This window comes from Athene cunicularia (genome assembly GCF_003259725.1).
Source record: "Athene cunicularia isolate RWA chromosome 1 unlocalized genomic scaffold, athCun1 chr1_part1, whole genome shotgun sequence".
NCBI lineage: Eukaryota > Metazoa > Chordata > Aves > Strigiformes > Strigidae > Athene > Athene cunicularia.
In genome coordinates, this window is record NW_020799091.1 from 65026673 (window position 1) to 65046820 (window position 20148).

At 38.5% G+C, this 20148-nt stretch overlaps 1 protein-coding gene across 3 annotated transcripts in view; it reads right to left on the bottom strand.

The window, feature by feature from the left end:
• Positions 1–774: 774 nt before the first annotated feature.
• RGPD4 (RANBP2-like and GRIP domain containing 4) overlaps positions 775–20148 on the bottom strand; it is a 30804-nt gene continuing 11430 nt past the window's right edge. The window contains exons 19-28 of one of the 3 annotated variants that reach the window (XM_026868325.1): positions 15286–19864; positions 9636–9809; positions 8124–8216; positions 7030–7226; positions 6297–6525; positions 5687–5785; positions 5371–5513; positions 3537–3810; positions 3055–3389; positions 775–1354 (exon numbers count right to left, since the gene is read on the bottom strand). In XM_026868325.1, the coding sequence (XP_026724126.1) occupies positions 1049–1354; positions 3055–3389; positions 3537–3810; positions 5371–5513; positions 5687–5785; positions 6297–6525; positions 7030–7226; positions 8124–8216; positions 9636–9809; positions 15286–19864 (6429 nt within the window). In that variant the 3' untranslated portion in view covers positions 775–1048. Of the gene's footprint in view, positions 1355–3054; positions 3390–3536; positions 3811–5370; positions 5514–5686; positions 5786–6296; positions 6526–7029; positions 7227–8123; positions 8217–9635; positions 9810–15279; positions 19865–20148 lie in introns of all 3 variants that reach the window. The other 2 variants (XM_026868333.1, XM_026868318.1) reach the window with 2 other exon arrangements.

The following is a 20148-nucleotide window of genomic DNA, read 5'->3' on the forward strand; positions in this document are numbered from 1 at the left end:
CCGGGAGCGGGGCCGGGGAGCGCCCTCAGCCCGGCCGCGCCAGGAGGCGGGCAGAGGCTGCCCACCGCCACACCGACAGCGGCGGCTGCTGCCCTCCCTGTTTTACAGTCTGTGCTCCTACTATAGCCTTAAAAAAAAAAAAAAATTAAAAACACAGCTTAAAACTGAATACAACCCACCACGATGACAAAGTATGGTTACCTTGAAGAAAACCCTTGATAATGCCAGCATTTGCTGTAGCGAAGTTTTTTAAAAATCCCACATTTATTCACGCATAGTCACTATTGAGAGAAAATTTTAAAAGCTAAAACCGATCCTGACATGTAAAATACAGTTACTCAGTTCTGCAGTGAAGTCAGTGAATCAGCTCCCTTTCCTGGGACAGACAAAATAGATGAGACAAGCTGGTCAGAGCAGTAGTAGGGGGTTGTACTACAGCGTTTCAGGGGAAAGAGCAGTGTTAAGTAGACGTTTTTCACTAAGTCAGTTAGAAATACTCTACATACACAGAAGTTGGTTACACTTCCCTAGCAAAATACCAAAATGTTTTGGAGCTATGCTCTAGCTTTCAAATATTGCAGTGCAATAAAACAGCACAAACCACTACCTACCTGCTTTCTGCACAGAAGTGCAGAGTAAGCCCCGAATTTCAAAGGCCTTTGGTGACCCACAATTTGCACATTCAAAATAAAGATTTAGGAGAGCAGGAATTATTCAAGTTATCAATTATTCAAGCTGTTCTTTTTTTAAACAAATCAAAGTGAAGACAAGACATTTATTTTAACAAGACTAAGATTTAATTTTTAAAATTTGACATTTAATACAAATATGTCAGGATAACACAAATACACCTGAAATATGCCAGTGTCTGAACTTTTTATTTAACATGCAAAAAAATCAATTAGAACACATAAAAAACGCAACTAGAGGCTGTAATTTTACATTTATACATCAGAAGTGTCCATTTTAATGAGTTGAAATAATTAGTCAGTAACATCTAAATACCAATTTATTCTGCTAGAACATCTGTATACTCAAAGCAATAATTCTATATTTGCCCACAGTCTGTAATGACAATTCTTCCATTTACTAGCCCTTTAGGAGAACCAAAGGATTCAATCTTTTTCACAACATCCATTCCGTCTTTCACAAACCCAAATACCACATGCTTGAAGTCCAAGTGTTCTGCTTTTTTAAGTGTTATGAAGAACTGAGAATTATTCGTATCCCTGCCCTTATTTGCCATTGACAAGAGTCCAGGACCAGTGTGTTTCACTTCAAAATTCTCATCTTCAAATGCTGCTCCATAAATTGACCGTCCACCTGTTCCATCATGGTTAGTTATATCACCTCCCTTTTAAAAAAAAAAAAAGGCAGAGGATTAACTTACAAGTGCCAAAACAAACCAACAGCACAACTCTATTCCCTTTCAACAGTAAAGACTTGGCTTTGTGGTAACTTGGTCGTCAGAAGTACTGTATTTACTTAAGACATAAGGGTTCCCAGATTCAGCAGCTTTGTTCACAGTAATGGAAACAGTAATGGAAAGGTTATTCCTTGTTTATTCTGAACACAGTATTTTATCTTCCTGTTCCACACAGTGACCACTCCTCTAGGCCCATGTTTTCCACTGCCTGCTTCCTGCATCAGTTGGCCCTGACAGCTGGGACCTGCTGAAGGCCTGTCCTTGCTTAGCCCCTGCAAGCATGGAATTCTCACATGAAAAAGGTTAAGGTACCAGTGAACAGTAATGTCTTGCTTCTGTGCAGGCAGCAGTTTTTGCCACATTACTGCTTGTTCAGGAGAGCAGCTACTGCTAGTGAGCAATGTCTTTTGTCTTTCTGCAAGGCAGCAAGCTTCTGGCTCCTGATTATCTGACAGGTTACCATATCTTTGAAGGAAAGCCTTAATTCTCATTAAAATCTTCTCATTGTACCTGGAGAAAGTTTAGGCAAACTGAGCAAACTTAGGATATACTAATTTAATGTGATAAAACCTCACTTTTCATCAGGGTGTGCATGGTGCAGTTAACTGTTTTAGAAGAGTCTGCTCCTTAGAGGATGTAGAATACACTGAAACAAGCTTAAACCCTAAACCAGCAACGCTACTTTCCTTATCAGAAAGGCACAAAGTTTTAACAAAAGAGCCATAAAGGGCATACTTCAGACACAGGTGATACCCAATCAGGAGACTGGATACATTTTTTAATTCAAGCCATTCACACATCACTGTCTGAGTTTGCAGGTCATGCCCTTGCTCGAGGGATGTAGTGACACGCAGGAACTTCAGTGTAGTGCGTAAGGAAGTTGGTTCATTCTGCCAGTTACAAGTCACTAAAACTCACTGAATTATTGAGAGTTTTAGGAAAGGTCTGAGCTATAATCAATGTCCAAAGCCTTCAGCATTTACGAAGAACTTAGCACTACTGAATGCACAGAGGTTTAAAACCAACACTGTCTACATGGGGGTTCAGATGCACTGCAGGCTGATACTCTTGGGGAAAAATTTGAGTATTTTAAGACGACATATTTTAGATGGAAACTCTAGCATTTAAAACACTTGGAATATCAGTTTTAAAGTGCGTTATCTGAAATACAAAGCACACTTTTTAAAATGTAAGAGAAGCCTGGAAAGTAAGTGCTCTTAGCCGGTGAGCATACAGAAGTTTGCTTTTGTAGAGAGAAAAGGCTGAACTAGTTTTGGGAACCCCTATTTTCCTTAGTGTTCCTATTTAGCAGCAGGCCCCTTGCCCACTGTAAGAAGAAACCTCCATCTCCTTTTTTTTTCCTTCCACACTAACATGGCAGCACAAGGTAACACTAAAGCATCAGGCAGCTGGTAGACACAGGTAAAATTATTGGGTTTAGGGTAGCACGTACTGCTTGCACCATTTCTCATCTCCTTGTAGGGAAAGGGCAGATGAGAGCATCTTGGCACACTGAATCCATGTGACCAACAAGAATGTGCTATCCTGTATAAGTGATTTTCTGAAGTGCCATTATTAGTCAAGATGCATCTCTCACTCTCAATGAAGAAGCTTCCTGTTATGCTTACCTGACACACAAAGTCAGTGACTATTCTGTGAAAGCTGGAGTTCTTGAAGCCAAATCCTTTCTCTCCTGTGCACAAGGCCCTGAAATTTTCAGCAGTTCGAGGGACAATATTTGAAAACAGCTCCATGGTTATGTGTCCTAAAGGTTCATCATCAGCAGAAACTTCAAAATATACGACGGGGTTGGTGTCCTTTGACAGTCCCGCTGCCAGAGATAAGTGTCCCTTCTGCAGTTCTGACAAGCTCTGCTGGCATTCTTCAAACCTCCTCTTGAAAGAATTAGCCATTTCTTGGCTTTTAAATCTGACTGCAAGTTGTTCTACTTTTACTTCACCATCTGAAAATAAATCCGAGAAGAGGTTTCTTTAGTTCTATTCAGTACAGTCAGAAAAAATTGCTTTTATCTATGATAATCTCCAGGGAAAAACAAAGCCACAGAAACTACCACCTAAAAAACCACCTCAAAACCACCTGAAAAACTCACCAGCATAATCTGTGGCTGTCCAAATTAAAGCATTGTTTGATGTATCAGAGGACACTAAATTCATTTCTTTGGTGATGACATGGTTTGCACAGACTTTAAGAACTTGGTCTCTTCTCATTAGGACTCTATAGTATTTCTTCTGTGTATGGAAGAGGATCTTTATTTCTCCAACACCACGCTCCTTCCACTGAGTAGCATCCCTGTCCCATCTGTAAAGTTTTGCCCTCTCTTTGAAGAGAATTTCTTCATCTTCCTCTCCAGATTTTACCTCCACCTAAAAAAAAAGCAATATACCTGTGATTTCCCAGAGAGCTGCTGCCACCAATATTAAATACTACTATTACATACACTTACGATGATTGTGACATATTACAATAGAAAATTATTGCATGTGTTACTTTCTCCACCACCATATTCATCACACACCAAAAAAAGAGTAAAACATTTAGCCTTTTAGAATTTAAGAGCCTGAGAAATTCCACTGTGTGAGATTAATTACAGCACAGCAATGCTACTGTACCGTGCCACATATGGTTTTGGTGGGTGTTTGCTGGTTTTTGCTTTGGGAATGGGCTTTTTCTTTGGGTTTGGGGGGGTGTGGGGAGTGTGTGTGGTTTGTTGGCTTTTTTTCTTAAAAAAACCCACCATCAAGTGTTCTGGCAAGTTTCCTAGGAAAAGTTTCAGGTTTGCTAAATGATGTACACAATGAAAAGTGAAGATACAGTACTATTACCATTCCAGGCATTACCTTTTGAACCTTGATAAATAACTTGATATTTGCACTTGAACAGCATAAACCCCCAACGGAGCATAAACACTGAGTAAAACAAACTGAGGCCTGGCAGCTGTGTCTCCTCCTCACTTTATGTATGCATATTACTGGCCTCTAACCTCCTTTAGTTAATGTATCTTTCAAAGATAAGGAACACTGAAGAGAACTGGAGCAATACATGACAAACAACTACTTGTGGAGGGAGAAATAAGACTGAAGAGAAGCAGCAATTAAGGGCAGAAAAAAAAAATCATAAAGTCATAATATGAGAGACACAGATGAGTAAAGGTATAGAAAATTTTGCAGAAAGTGGTTGAAGGCATGTTACAAACTAAATCAAATTTGCTGTTCAAATTAAAGGACACTGCAAATTGTTTATTTGTGCTCTGTCTTGCTTAATATAATTGAATTATAGATTAGTATAATTATTATTTATAGGAAAGCCAGACAATGTGATTACAACATCAGAAAAATCTGAAATGGTTGTTAGGCACACTACAGCTAAATACCAAATCAAGACATGAACAACTTTGTGAAGCCTCACTATGTTACAAGGCTACCAACAGTTTGAAGGCTCTCCTACTTCCTGAAAAGCACTAAGTTAGTTCCCCTTAGCCTTCATGTGTGGTTAGCTGCACTACATCTTTATTGCTTAGTGACTCTAGAATTTCTTGCCTAGCTTAGAGTACAAATTTCAGTTGCCATGGCTTTCACAGACCTGAATCTACAAGTCACTGATACAAAGCCACAGGTGTATTCAGTTCCCCACTGGTTTTCAACTCTGCTACAATGAATCAGTTTTAGCTTTTACAAGTTTTGTGTATAAATTTGCACACTGATCAACACTCAGTCAAGGTATAAGCATCGAAGATCTTAACTGATGCACCACTTTCCCAGCACTATGCTGTACTAGGATTTAAAACAGCAGGTGTTGCTACATAGGCAGCGCAAGAACTACAGAACAAAGCACACAACGGTAGTTAAGCAAAGCATTTTTTAAAAACTTTGTGTTAGAAGACCTCCTTATCCTAATGTTGGTTTATATTCCAGAAGTCACCTTACCTCTGGTAAGGACACAATTGGCTCAAAGTGGATATCATCACTATGTACCACCTCATCATCACTACCACCTTCATCTTCATCTGCTTTACGGGCCGTCTCTCCAAACACAGCTGCTCCTGTATTCGCCCATTTGAAGTTTTTATCTGTAAATAAGAGAGTTACACTTCAAACTCTGTATAGTTTTTTTCTTCCTGAAAAGCACTTGCAAAAACCTGCTGTTAATCGAGCAATCAGTAGAAATTTGGTGCACAAAAAGGTGTATTGTATGAAGCAGAAGCTCAGCTGAGTGTCTGTCTCAGAGACTAGCTTAACTCACCTTTTGAGCCAAAAGCAAAGTCTCCAGAGTTTTTGGAAGCCAGATCTGCAAATGACAAGCCTGCAGTATTGCCGAAACCAAATGAGATGATTCTGTTTTCTATCAAATAAGAGGGAAAAGTCAAAGGTTTTTCTCTGCCTTAAAGAAAGTGTGTTTAGTGTTATGTAGTCACAAGAATAAACTGAAGAAGTCTCTACAGTATTTCTACCATCCAACAAATTTCAAATCTGCACAACACTCAATTTATTATGATTTTAAAAAAGGGCTCAAGACTGTGTGAAATAGTGTCAGCATGCTACTTCCATGCAGTTCCACAGAGCTCTAGTAAGCATTCATACTGTATTTAACAGTAAAATATATGATGTATTTTCATTGAAAGATACACCACAAACACTAGCATTGCTCCATAGTAGTGCCATTTGAATACACCAGAATTTGATGTATATAATTATTTTAACCCCCAGTCACGTTTTTACTAGATTGGTATTTATGCTAGTTCTAATTCAGTATTGGTACTACTTCTTTCCAAGGCAGCAGCTACGTTAGATAAACTAATCTACAGAAAAGCACTTAGGTTCCTACAAAAAACAGAACATACCTCTGACCTTACCTTGTGATTCAGACTCTTCAGAGTCAACACTTTTTTTAGTTGACAAGTCTACAGGTTTGTCATCAGCTCCTGATAAAGTCTGTGATACATGCACAGTTTCAGTGGTGGAATCTGGTTCTTCATTGTTGGCAGCTGACTGAACAAATACTGTCACCTTACTGGTTGATGGAGTAGGTACTTCTTCCTGACTGGTAGAGACTAAGCCAGTTGAGCTCATAATCTCATTCTCCTGAGATTAATAAAAAGGTAAAGTGATAAGCAAATAAACTAGAAAAACCTAGTATTCAAACCATCTCCTCAGGAGACTATGAACAGACATTTTAGAAAAAAAAAAAACACACCAGGAAAACTTGTTGTTGTAAGCTTTCTGGCATTTTTCAATATATTTAACATACAAGGATATTAACTTGGCAAGAGACTACAGTAACTTTGAAGTACTACGCTTTCAAAAAAATACTATTACATCCTGAAATTAATTAGTCCTTATAGAGAGACATTAGGAGTGATTTTACTAGCCAAACTGGTTTATGAGAATAGCTGTACCTCCTTTCTCTTCCCAAAGAACTTAAGATCTAAGCTTCTGGTTTAGTGTTGGCAGAGACTTGAGGCACAGCCAGAAAACAGTCACAGTTTTTCCCCACTGTATGTTCTAGTTCTCACAAGGTGAAAAGTACGTAAAGTCTCACATGTACATGAAATAATTGTATAAGTTTAGTAAAGATTTAGTTTTTACTTTCATTTCTTGACTTTTAACTTCTGTCTGAAAATCTTCTGGACTGTCATCCTCAGTATCACTGCTGACACCACAGACAGATGTAGGAGGAACCTGAAGAGTTTCTGCTTTAGCATTCTCCTCAGGAGTTGATTTCTCTCCCCAAGTAGTAGCACATTCTCCTTCATTGTTGAATTCACTTTTTCCTGTGATGTCTACTGCAAAGAATAAAAGTTAGTGGAAAAGAGCTTGGAAGGCAGCTAAATACTGAAGCAATTTTTGACACCTACATTATAAAATAACTTCATGATAGCCAGAGCAACTTGAAGTAAAACTGCAAGAGTTTTTCAAATAGTATTACTGTTTAACCACTGGAAGTGAAAACTAACTTAACTCCACTTACAGTGACTAGAACTGTAAATTCATCATACTTGGTCTTCTGTTGCTATCAAGGAACTTCCATGCAATGATGAAGAGTTCAACATCACAGCTGACATTACTAATAGCTTCCTTCAACATTTACTCATGTTTCAGATGGCTCAAATACATACTACCTCCTTCTAGCACATATCCTCAAAACCCCCCCAAACTTCACTTCCAGAAGTTATCTTCTCAGATTCTTAGTTCTGCAGTGCTGAAGTCTGAGGCACAGCCCAAGTAAACATAAACATAAGCAACAAATTCAATCTTCCACACCAGTATTTTTAGTGTAAAGACCAAGCACCTTTTTTTAATTGAACAATAGTAACTCATAAGCTGAACTTAAATTGAGTATCTGCAGAAGTAGTAAATATTCACAGGTGTAGACAACTTTTGTACAGTACCACAAGCTGAATTCTTCATATTCAGAAGGGGCCTAAGGTAGGAAGACACTTTGATGTTCTTGTTTAGAGACAACCTGAAATGTACATTTCTCATCCAGGTACCACTTTACTGCTAACTAACAGTTCAACATACTGAACTTAAAGCTCTATTTTGAGATGGAGCTTTTCTGCTCCTAGCATCAGTGCCTCTAAAAACTATCTCAGGAAACATAATAAATCTCAGTGTCCATGTGTCCTTCAGTTTTAGTGTTTATGTTTTAGTAACTTTAAATACTGTGTTTTAAGACATACCATTTACAGGATCTTGCACTTTCTTTTTCTCTTTTGAATCACTGGGATACAGTTTTCCATTAAGTTTCTTAACAGCTGTTTCATAGTCTTCATCTTAAATACAGGAAACAAGAGTAAGTTCTCGGGCATTCTCAAAGTACAAAGAAGTCAGCTAAGCTGTTCCAACACACAAGCCTAGCAAGCATGTATAATTTTTGCTTATGTTTTAAGAGCTCCATAGGTCAGCCAACAAGCTTTCACTTCTTGTTTTGCACACATGTGCTTCAGCGTGCTACCGACACTTTTCTCAGCCTAGATTGTTACAGATGCATTGCCCAGGTTTTGTTTTCAGAAAACATATTACTTGTGTGATTTTATTAAGAGTACCACTAAACAGAACTGGGAAGGAAGACTGCAGATCTTTTATAAAAGAACTAGCAAGCTCAGATATTTGTGAAAGGAGGCTTGTCTTCCATTTTGTTGACTAGAGTGCTTCAGAACTTACATTTAATATATCTGTTGCTGAATAAATTAAGAGTAATTTAGTTGCGTGCAATAAGATACAAAATATGTCCCATTTTAGTACTAGGAACTTGCTTTACAAGAACTATAAGACATTAGCACTTAGAGAACCTGGGCCTGTTCCTTTTTGGTAAAGACTACATTGTATTTGTCTCTAAAAATAGTTACAAAAGCAAGCCTCTTGCTCAAATGAGACTAGGCTCTAATATCCAATTACTTACTCTTACCTAACTAAATTGCATTGGTAATGTGAGTGTCAACCCCCATAAGACACCAGTACAAATTCACTTTACCCATTCTTGGGCCTCTCTTGTACTATTTTGTCTTGAAGACCTGAGTGTACATTTTTGGCCATAAGGAAGATGACAGGATTATTTCCTACCAGTTCAAACAAAAATATTCAAGTGTCTATAATGGTTCTGGTAGTATACATAGAATTACAGAGTATCTCAAGTTGGAAAGGACCCATAAGGATCATCCAGTCCAACTCCCCACTCCTTGCAGGATTATCTAAAACTAACCCATATGACTAAGAGCATCATCCAGATGGTCCTTGAACACTGACACGCTTGGTGCTGTGACCACTGCACTGGGGAGCCTGTTCCAGTGACCAACCACTCTCCCAGTGAAGAAACTTTTTCTTACGTCCAATCTGAACTTTTCCTGATGCAGCTTCATTCAGTTTCCTCATGTCCTATCACTAGTCACCACAGAGAGGAGATCAACACCCCACCTCTGCTGCCCCCCTTTGAGGGAGTTGCAGGCTGCTGTGAGGCCACCCCTCAGCCTGAACAAACCAAGTGACCTCAGCAAGCTCCTCGTAATCCCGGCCCTCAAAGCCTTTCACCATCTCGGTCACCCTCCACTGAACACACTCTAACAGTCTGATGTCCTTCTTACATTGAGTCACCTAAAACTGCACAGTGCCCGAGGTGCAGCTGCACCAGTGCAGTGTATTGCACCCTTTCCCCACAAAAAGACAACACAAAGATCAACTTTGGAACTCCTTACCATCATCCTCATCACTCACGTATCCAGGCTTATTCTTGTAACAGAAGAATGTTGAAGGTAGCTTGAGAAAGCCAGCAAGAGCTCTCTGTTCAGGGGTAGGTGTTAACTCATAAACTATTATAACCTCATCAGATGGCAGATCATCTTCTGACACTGTCGTCTTCTCAGCTTTTTACAGAAATTGAGCAAACCATTAAAACAATAATTTCAGAACAGGGAATTATAATAATATCACGGTGTCATTATTACAGAACTGAATTAATTCTAAGGCAGTCAAAAATACATTTGGATCCTACATATTTTCTGTTGATCCACAGGAAACAAAAATCAAAGATACAGGATGCTAGGACAGAGTATCCTGTTAAAAAATTCTAACCTGCATGCCCAACTACATCATTCCAATTGACTTCAGAATTTAAGTATCAGAACAGAAAAAAAAACTGCGTCTTTATATCGTTACAAGGATTATTTAACTAAGTCCTTATGTCAAACAAAATATAACTACATAGAAAAGGGATATAGGTGTTATCTAGAGGTAGAGGGGCAAAGTTCAGGTCTGAAAAAAAAGTGAAGTTGTCTACAGCAACATGTCCTATTGCATTGTTTAAAAATGCTTTAAGTTCTAGAAAATATTAAACAGCAACTGAATAGACATTTCAGATTACCTATGGGAAATATGAGCTTTTAATTAGCTAATCTCAATGTACCATAATAGCTGTTGCTGAAACTTTTGTTACAAAAGCAAAGTCATTTATAGTTCCACCCTGTTGAACAACAAGAAAATATTGCTTTCAGTCTATTTAACTAGCTTTTCCAGCAAGGACAAATACCGCTATGAATTTTATTATATAGCTTTTTCTCCTCTCTCCTTCAACATTGTTGCCCATTCCACTTGTATTGAAAAAACAGTGCATAACCAAAGGTTAAAGCTGAAAGCACAGCCTAGAGCCTATTGCAGAAAAACATATGGCTCTAAGAACAAGGAAACAGCTTTGTAATAAACTCAAATCTTTGTTTCCAAGAATGGAAGCAGAGGGAGGATATACCAGTTTAAGCATCATGTACTGTTTGTTTAGGGTTTTGCTTGTTTGGGTTTTAGTGTTGTTTTGAGAGGGAAAGTTGGAAGGTAAAGGAGTGAGAAACAAATTTGTTACCTATTTATAAGAACTACCCCATAAACACACCAATATCCACACATCAGCTGTTTCTAAGAAAAATTTGATTGCTTTAGTAAGTCAACCTATTTGTTAATGTTCTGCATGTTTGAGTCAGCAGAATTTGAAGGCTGCTCTCAAAAGCTCACTGTTCTTTTCAGCAGAAAATATTTGATGTCTGTGGCACAGTGTAGTCAGTGGGAACCTGAATCTTCAGCTAGGAATCAGATTACTAAATCGGTTCCTGAGGAACACCAGTTTTCCTGATCATGCAAATTGATATTCATCACTGAAAGAGGAGACAAGAACATAAGTGCAATATTTATAGACACGCCCTCGTCTGACACACTAAAATACATCTTTACAAAAGTAGCTTTCGCACTAGTATCTTCCAGTAGATGAAGTGCAATAAAAAGAATAGTAGAGTAAAAGCAAAATCCAAAGTACTAGTTCAGTTTAAGTTTTTTTTCCAAAATGTTCCCTTCCCAAACTCTGCTCCTGTTGACTCTCCCTTTGATGATGAGTTAATGATTTCAGGCATTTACATACCAGAGCATAGGTCAAACCCGTTACCAGAACATACAGTCTTGCAGATTAATTCTGTTTGCTCACTTTTTTTTTTTATATCTCAATAGCTCTTCAGAGCCTGCATAAAGTAAATGTAAGATAAAATTCCTGAACAGCAAATTTCTAAGTTCATATCATGACAGGAGGCTACAGATGTTTACATATATATTCTCAGAATCTTATGCAAAAAACTCACTAACCCTATCTGATTTAAGAATTAGGAGTACATCTAGTACCATGTTACAAAGATATGCAGGTATCCTACATATTGGCATGTGTTCTATTCTCTAGTTAATCAAGTGTCTCCATTGAACTAAATAAGTTTGCACCAGGTTCATCATAGAGGTTTAAGTGTGGAGTATTTAGTCTTACAGCCATTAAAAGTTACAATAAGTAACAGCTTTTCTTAGGATTAGATAATTTAAAAAAAAAATCTTCAAAACCAAATCATGTCTTCCAAAGTCAGTCAGGTACATGGTAAAAGTGTGAACTTTCTTTAATCTGAGCAGTATAATGCTAGTTAGAAGACCCTGGCAACAGATGATACAGTCCATCACACTGGACAGACAGCATTCCCAAAGAATTATCATGCAGTAGTTCTTGTGCAAAGTAGCTGAGTAAGAGAAACACATTAATAAGGCACTTCAGATGAACCATGGGTGAAGTTCTCCATGAAGCTCATCTATCAAATACTGGATTAAGATTCTAGTGTTCCAAACATCCACTTGAAGTGACAAAAGGGTTCAACAACAAAGATCAAGATTACAGCATGTATTTGACCTCAGAATACTAAAACTGAACAAGTTGTTCACTGGTTCGGCTAAGTCAGTTTCTACTCACCCTCCCCACAAGAAAGTTAAACTTTTCTTATTCAAAAATGCTGCAAACAGCTTAAATATATCTTCACAGGCAGTCATGAAAACAAAGAGCCATGCATATGTACAACATTCTTAAAAGACTGTTGGATCTCTGATAACAGAACTTTCTACTGGGGGGTGGGGGGGGGGAGGGAAATCCACACAAAACATTGTTAGTCTATGGAAGGAACAAAATAAAGAACGATACCATGCACAACAGTTTTTACTGGTGTATTGTATTTTTGCTTTTGTTTCAACTGACAATAAGACCACCCAGGCCTAAATACCTAGCTAGTCACAATAACAGGTGTTTTTCTTATGCATACATCAATGAATATCTCCTGGATATAAGAGAAAAGCACCAGTTTAAACCTTAATGCATGTAACTGATATAGTAACATGCAATTGACATAACTTCAAACTTGTAAAGCACTTATTAAAAGCTCATGACCTGACAAAAACTTAGTAGTTCTGCACCTCCATGCAAAAAGTACTTACGAAGTTAAATTTCTTTTGAATGTTGCTTTAGCACAAGTCAGAAGCCACTCCCCAAAAGACGTTCTCCATGAGAAAGCCTCAGACTGTATTAGCATTGGGTAGCTTGAAAAACTTAATTTAGAAAGGACTTCTCAAAGTCATTTGCTATTAAGTCAGAGCTCAAAACAAAGCCACCAATAAGCTATGCTGAAGACTTATCAACTGTAAACAAATCACTAAGTACATAATCATATCCTAGTTATCAGAAAAGTAAAAGCACAGAACAGTCTGAAGTACTAGAATGACATATTTTGTTTGTTTTGTGGATGCTTTTTTTTTTTTTTTAAAATCCACACAATCTACACTCACACACCCCCAATATAGAAACAGAATCAATTTGAGATAGCAAAAGTTCCTGCACATATGCATTGGCACAGAATGCGTAATCACTTCACATTATGGACATCGAATGATGAAAATAAAACTGAATTGTTAATAAACTCCATGCACAGGGATGCCTAAAAACACAGAACAGTTGACTTTAAATCATACATACAGGAGTTCAGTGTTTAAATAAGAATAGCTTCTCTAGAAATACAATTCTGGGAAAATGGTGTTTGGAATGACTTTTTGACATTTTTAAACAATGTAAGACACTAACATCAGAAGACTGTCTTCTGCAGACTAGACTAAAAATTTGCTTTTTAAAATTAGAATGCTATTGTTCTGTGTAAATTTAGTATATTTGCACAAAGCAGTGTTAGTAATGTCTCATAATAACACAGAATCAAACTATAAGCTGTAACAGTTTTAGTTACAGGTTCCAAATTTAAACAAATTGGTTATTCAGCAAAGGTTTCCTGACTAGCTAAGGTGGACTTCATGTATAATATGAAGTATATACACATAAGCAGCAGCTAAGAAGTTGGCAGTCTCATTTCTGTGCACTCCTTGTTTTTAAAAAGTGCAGTAGTTAACATTGATAATTGGGAAACCAAATTAAACATTTCCAATAGAGTCTAAATACATTCAAGTGCTTTGACGGATAACCTGTCTTGAGATCTTCAAGTATATTTCATTGAAATGGAAGACCTCAGGCACTAAGAGATGTATTCTCTAAAACAGCAGGAGAATTTAATTTCTTTAGGAAATGGGGCATTTTAGAGATCCAGTGTGCATGTTCACTGTGATGGAAAAGTGCAAGGCAGACACCTTCAGAAAATTAGGCAAACAGAAGCCAAAAGCTTAAACAGGGCCATCCATTGTGCTAGCTCATACTAACATACTAAGGGCTAGAGACATTCTCCAATAGAACAAATAACAGTAGACAGACACACAGTTTTAAGTACTCTTCCTCAGCATGCATGTTAATTATAACATGAGCCAACTCACTGAGCCAACTGTTTTGTCACAGTTGAGTTACTGTCCATGCCTGCTAAAGTGTTTTTATCACACATTCAGTGCAGTATGTAAATACCTTTACTATCAGGTTGCAAGGAAGATGTGCTTGTCCAAAAGGCCATTGGATTAGATTTAAAAAGGCTAAAATTAAATCCTAAAAAAATAAATCGTTTGAATATAAATGTTTACCTGGAATTTTAAAAGGGTAAAACAGATGTATCTATGTACTGGAAGCATTCTGTACTTGCATTTCACAGTAGGAAATGTAAGCTGTTTATTCAAAACAAGCTTCTCCAACCTGTGTGAGTAGCCTGCAGCTATCATCTTTCACCACATCACTTTATTATACTTTAGTTAATAAACAGACAGTGTCTTGATAATTCTGAGACTAGTATGTAAATTAAAAACTCATCTGATTAAACAGTCTTGCACTGATGGGAAGTGGCACATGAAGCCTTCAAAGAGAATACCATTAAACTGCTAGTAAACCCCATTCTTCTCATAAACACACTTCAGCACATTATAGTGGCCATGTCACAGCCACAACTGCTGCAAGCATATCTTCTTCAGTGTCATAAAATGTGTAACCAAGGATGGAATCACATGTTCTCTTTTCAAGGCTAAGGAAAGAGGCTAACATCTGGTGATGTTAGCCTCTGAAATTGCACACACTTGAACTTGCAGAGGCCAGTAATTAAGACTTCAAACAAACATATAGAGAGCAGTTTAGAATACCTGTCTGTTCAATCATGGAGATAATTCAAATTTTAGTTGAAGCATACATTTGCTGTTCTCACACTTCATCACTTGGAGCAAAGGCTTAGGCACATACAATACCAATCCAACTAGCTATTTAAGTCTCAAAAAGTGAATCTACAGCTCCTTCTTTAAGCACTTAAACCTGAGATTCAGGTACACCATTTCAGAGTTACAGCTCCTACCTGAAATCCCTCTTCTCACTAATTAACCAAACTGTATCCTGCATCACATTTTCATATGAAAATAATTATGAATTAAAATTCAATCCTGTAGTTGAAACTCTTGAGAACTTGTGAAGATACAGGTAACCCGCATTAAAACTGAAAGGAACTACTTATTATCAGGACAACAAACAGTAATAAATAGCATAGAGGTGACTGCTTACTAAGTTGCACAGTTGAATATATTACTAGTTCAATTGACACTCACCTTTTTCCAGAATTTTAAATGAGAAGTTGGAGGGTCCATATTGTGTATAAGTAGGCAAGTTGTCTACCTTGCTGCCTAGAGGCTTCTGAGCACTAGAGCTTTTTGGTGCTTCAGAGGCTTCCAGTTCTTTCTGTGCTGTGTTCTGAGATGCTGTAATATGATCTTCACTCTTTCTTGGAGGATTAAAACTGAAGCCAAAGAGAGAACCAGTGGCTGAAGTATTTCCAAATGTGAATGTCTTTGACTTTTCATTACTGAAAATGCTCTTGACAGATTCAGATCCAAATACAAACTTTGGAGGAGAAACCACTGCTTTTGTTGGTGTTTCAGAAGTGTTTGACACCTCTGCAACCTCTACATTTGCAGCAGAAGCATCATCACCATGACTGAGGTCAGTTCTTTCTCTGGTAGTTTCTTCTAGTACAGCTACAGCGTTTTTACCACATGGAGATTCCTTCGGTGTATTGGCACGAGAAGAAAGAGGTGTTATCAGTGTGTCTCTCTCTTGGGCATGCTTTGCTTCATCAAAAATTTGCTTAAATGAGTCGGCAACATCTTGCAGCTTGAATCGCACAGCTAAAAGTTCTACTTTCCTTTCCCCATCTGCAAAGTCACATGCAGTCCATACCCATGCTCTATCAGAGCCTTTCATTTGTTGCATATTCATATCTGGTGTTATTCTATGATTGGCACAGAGTTTTAGTACCTGGTCCCTTCTCATTACTATACGCACTTGTTTGTTGTCATAGTTTTGTAATATTTTGATATCCCCAATACCTCTCTCCTTCCACTGATTAACATCTTTGTCATATCTGTAGAGCTTAGCTCTGTGACTGAAGACAACTTGCTCATTTTCCTCACCACTGGTCACTTCCACAAGATCAGGCAGAGGTACCACAGGCTCAAAGTACTGCCCATCTCTTTCTTCTTCTTGAGTAACATCAGAATCTTCATCTGTGCCTACTGATGTTCTACTCTGGTTCTGTTTAGCAGGAGATTTGGAGGGGCTTAAGGCAGATTTAAAGCTGAAACTAAAACCTGTGGTAGACTCTCCAAATCTAAACAGATTTTTCCTTACAGGGCTACTTGCAAGAGGTGATGCATATACAGAACTACTTACACTATCATCCAATGCTTCTTCACGCAAGTCATAGTTATCCCATTCCAGGGTAGGCCCTGTACTTTCAGCATGTGGTTTTATAACCAGATCAGAAGTACTGCTGGTGCAAATAGAGTTTACATTTTCCTCTTCTGACAGTTTAGTTTTGTCATCTGTTAGAAATGTTTTGAGATCTTTTAAGCCACACTTCATTTCTTCTGCTTTCTGTATAAGTTGAGCTGTCCTACCTGTATCAACAAGTTTATGAGGTGTCTGCAGTGGTATATCTAGTAGAAGCCTCTGACATTCTTCAAACTTCTGTTTGAACTCCTCAGCCTGCTCTGGTGTCTTGAATTTTGCAGCCAGATGTTCCAGCTTTGCATCACCATCAGAGAAGTCATTGGCCATCCACATCCATGCTTTGTCTGAGCCAGACAGCTGTTTCAAGTTCATTGTTGTTGTTATCCAGTGATTTGCACACACCTTCAGTACCTGCTCACGCCGCATTAATATTCTTACTTTGCCGTTAACTTCGTTTTTAAGAATCTTCAGGTTGCCCACCCCACGTTCTTTCCACTGGCTTGTTTCTGGATCAAACCTGAACAGCTTTACTCTTTGGGAATATAACACTTTCTCATCTTCTTCTCCTGTAAATGGTTCTACTTTTTCAGGCATCTGAACGATAGGTTCAAAATGGATATCATCGCTGTCCTCGGTCTTATACACATCATCATCCTTCTCACCAAGGTCAGCAGATGTGTTTGCTTTGTGATCCGTTTTAGCATCCTGAGAAGAAAACAGCTTTTCACCTGCACCTGAAAAGCCTTTGAAGTTAGGGTCTTTTTTGCCAAACTGAAAGCCTTCTGCAGGAGTACTTTTTGCAAGCTCTGCAAAAGTAGAAGTGCTGCTATTTTGCCCAAAAACAAAGTCACCTTTCTCCTTGTTTGCTGTTTCTTGAAATTGGAACGTAATTCCGCCATCTGAAGGCAATTCCTTTTTGTCTTTTTCATCAGTGCTTTTTAAGAAGCCAGTTGTACAATCTTTGGATGGCTCATCTTTCTTAGTGGTATTTTTACTAGACTCCTGTATCCCAAATTTAAAACCATCTGCAGGCACTGGTATTGAAAAGCTAAATCCTTCCTTTCCAGACTTAGTTTCAGTATCAGAAGGAAGCTGAAATTTAAATGTCGGTAACTTGCCTTGCTCAGCATGACCAAACTTAAAGCCCTTTTCTAAGAAGTCACACTTAAAGCCTGTTCCCAACTGTTCTCTAACAGGTTCAGATAATTTGCCTTTGAAGCCAAAAGCAGCTGATGAAGCATCACCGGTGGGCTTACCAGATGTATTTGGTGTTTGGCAGGCTATGCAGGCTGGTGAAGAACCTTCCTTTTTCACAAGACAAGTACTACAATCCCACTGCCCTTCCTTTTTAGAAAAAAGCCCTTCAAATCCATTTTTCTGTGGCTTACTTGCATCAGCAAGGGAACCAAATCTGGGAGCAGCAGATGCCTGAACAGTAGGTACAGGCAAATTTGGTTGACTTTGAGAGTTTGGATTCTGACAAGAACGACAGTTCACATCTTTTGCTTCATTTTGAACTAGGCATACAGAGCAGTCCCACTGACCTTCTTTTTTAGAAAAAGCTGTTCCTAAGTCATTTTGCGTAGCCTTTGGACCAACTGTTTGGCCAAGTTTCGTGGAAGTTTGTTGACCCGATACCACTGTACTAGTTTTGTTCGGATTCTGGCAGGCAACACACTTGGAGGCAGTGGGTTCATTTCTTACTAAACAGACACTGCAGTCCCATTGACCTTCCTTTTTAGCAAAAGCAGACCCAAATTTGTCCTGCAGAGTGTTACCGCTGTCTTTGAAGCTTGCTGCAGAGTCAGCTAATGGGGTGCCACGTGCTTCCCACATATCTGAATTTGGACTTCGACATGATACACAATTCTTTGCAGTTGCTTCATTTGGAACTAAACATACTTTACACTCCCACTGATCCTTCTTCAAGAGATGCTGCCCAAACCCACCAGAAGTTTGCGGGGCTTCCTTTCCAAATGAAAAAGTGGTAGGGCCAGATGCAGTTGATGTGGCTGTAAGGCTGCCTTTACTGTCAGATTCACTGCTCACCCCATCTTTTGGGAACTGAAAGCTAAAGTTCAGGGTCCCAGAAATAGATCTGCTAGGCTCCTTGATGTCTTGATCTGTTGTTTGTCTTGCAGTGCCACTACTCTGAGTCACTGCTGTGTCAACATTTGATCCCAAGGTCTTTAAAATATTCTGTGACTCCTCAAACTTACTTTTGAAAAGCATTGCCTCTTCAGGTGTTTTAAATCTAATTGCAAGCTGTTCTGGTTTTGGCAACTCATCTGCATAATCTAAAGCATGCCATACAAACGATTTATCTGATCCAGCATTTGGAGTTAATTTCATATCAGTATTTATGTAGTGATTTGCACAGATTTTCAGCACTTGGTCTCGTCTCATTAAAAGACGGAACTTGCCAGATACTTTATGCTTCAGTATTTTCACATTTCCAATACCCCTTTCTTTCCATTCTTTAGATTCTGCATCAAAACGAAAGAGCTTGGCTCTGTTGCAGAAGAATTCTTCTTCATCTTCCTCACCTGTCTTTACTTCAATCTTGTCAGGGAGTGGCACCACAGGATCAAAGTGAGGACCATCATCATCCTCATCTCCACCATGAGTGCTTCCTCCCTCTGTTTCATGACTTCTGTTGGCCAAATCTGAATTTGAAGTCATGAATCCAAGCTTGCTGGGTTCTTGGACATTAAACATATTGCTCTTCTCGAAACTCAGGTTTTTGTGTGCATTTTGTCCCACGCTTTCTCGAAAAGAGATGCCTGAAGTGTGTTTATTGCCAAAATTGAAAATATTTCTTTGACTATTTGTCTGATCGTTAACTGGTTTTTGCTCAATATATCTATCGTCCTGTAAAGGTTTATCAGATGTCAGAAGATCAAGGAGGCTTTCGCTGCTGTTAAAAGCTGCATTAGGAGGCTGTGTTGCAACTTGAAGAGAAGGAAAAGTAAAGTCTCCATCGTTGGACTTGAAGTTAGTGTTGAATTTAAAAGTTGTTGGCTGACTCGACTGTGCTGGTGTTGACAGAGATGTTTTTGATCCTTCTGCTGTTCCTGGCTGTCCGAATTTAGATTTTGGAAATTCTATCACTTTTGATTCTGCAGGCTTTAAAGCTGGTGGTGGGACTGAAGGCTTTGTGAAATAGCCTGGTTCAGGCAATGGTGGATTTGTGCTTGCCTGTGGAACACTATAGTTGTAATAATCATCACCCCCACGAGGTGAAATGAGTCCAGGAGCAGGAGAATCAAAACGCAGAGGTGTGCCATATATTTCTTGGGAAAACATACAAGCAGAAGTATTTTGCAGTGGTGGTGTATGCATTGGTTGTTGATAAGCATATATATGTTGCTGAGGTGTAAGTCGGTTCATGCCATAGACAGGAGCCTAAACAAAAAAGCAGGAAATAATTGCTTTACTTATTATGGTAACACAGAGGATGAAGTCTTATCGTGCTGAAGCCTGCAATAACATTTACTCTTAAAAGCAGGGCACACTGTCAGTAGTTTAAATCTAAACTAATTTCAACCTAGTTGAAACTGATTCGTTTGAATCTTGAAGGGCATCTGAAAACAAACACTGAAAAAGGGACACAAGATGAGTGTTTTTTTTTTAATAAAAAAAGCATTGAAAACCCCACTGTCTTTTGCCATACTACTTTGGGGGGGGGG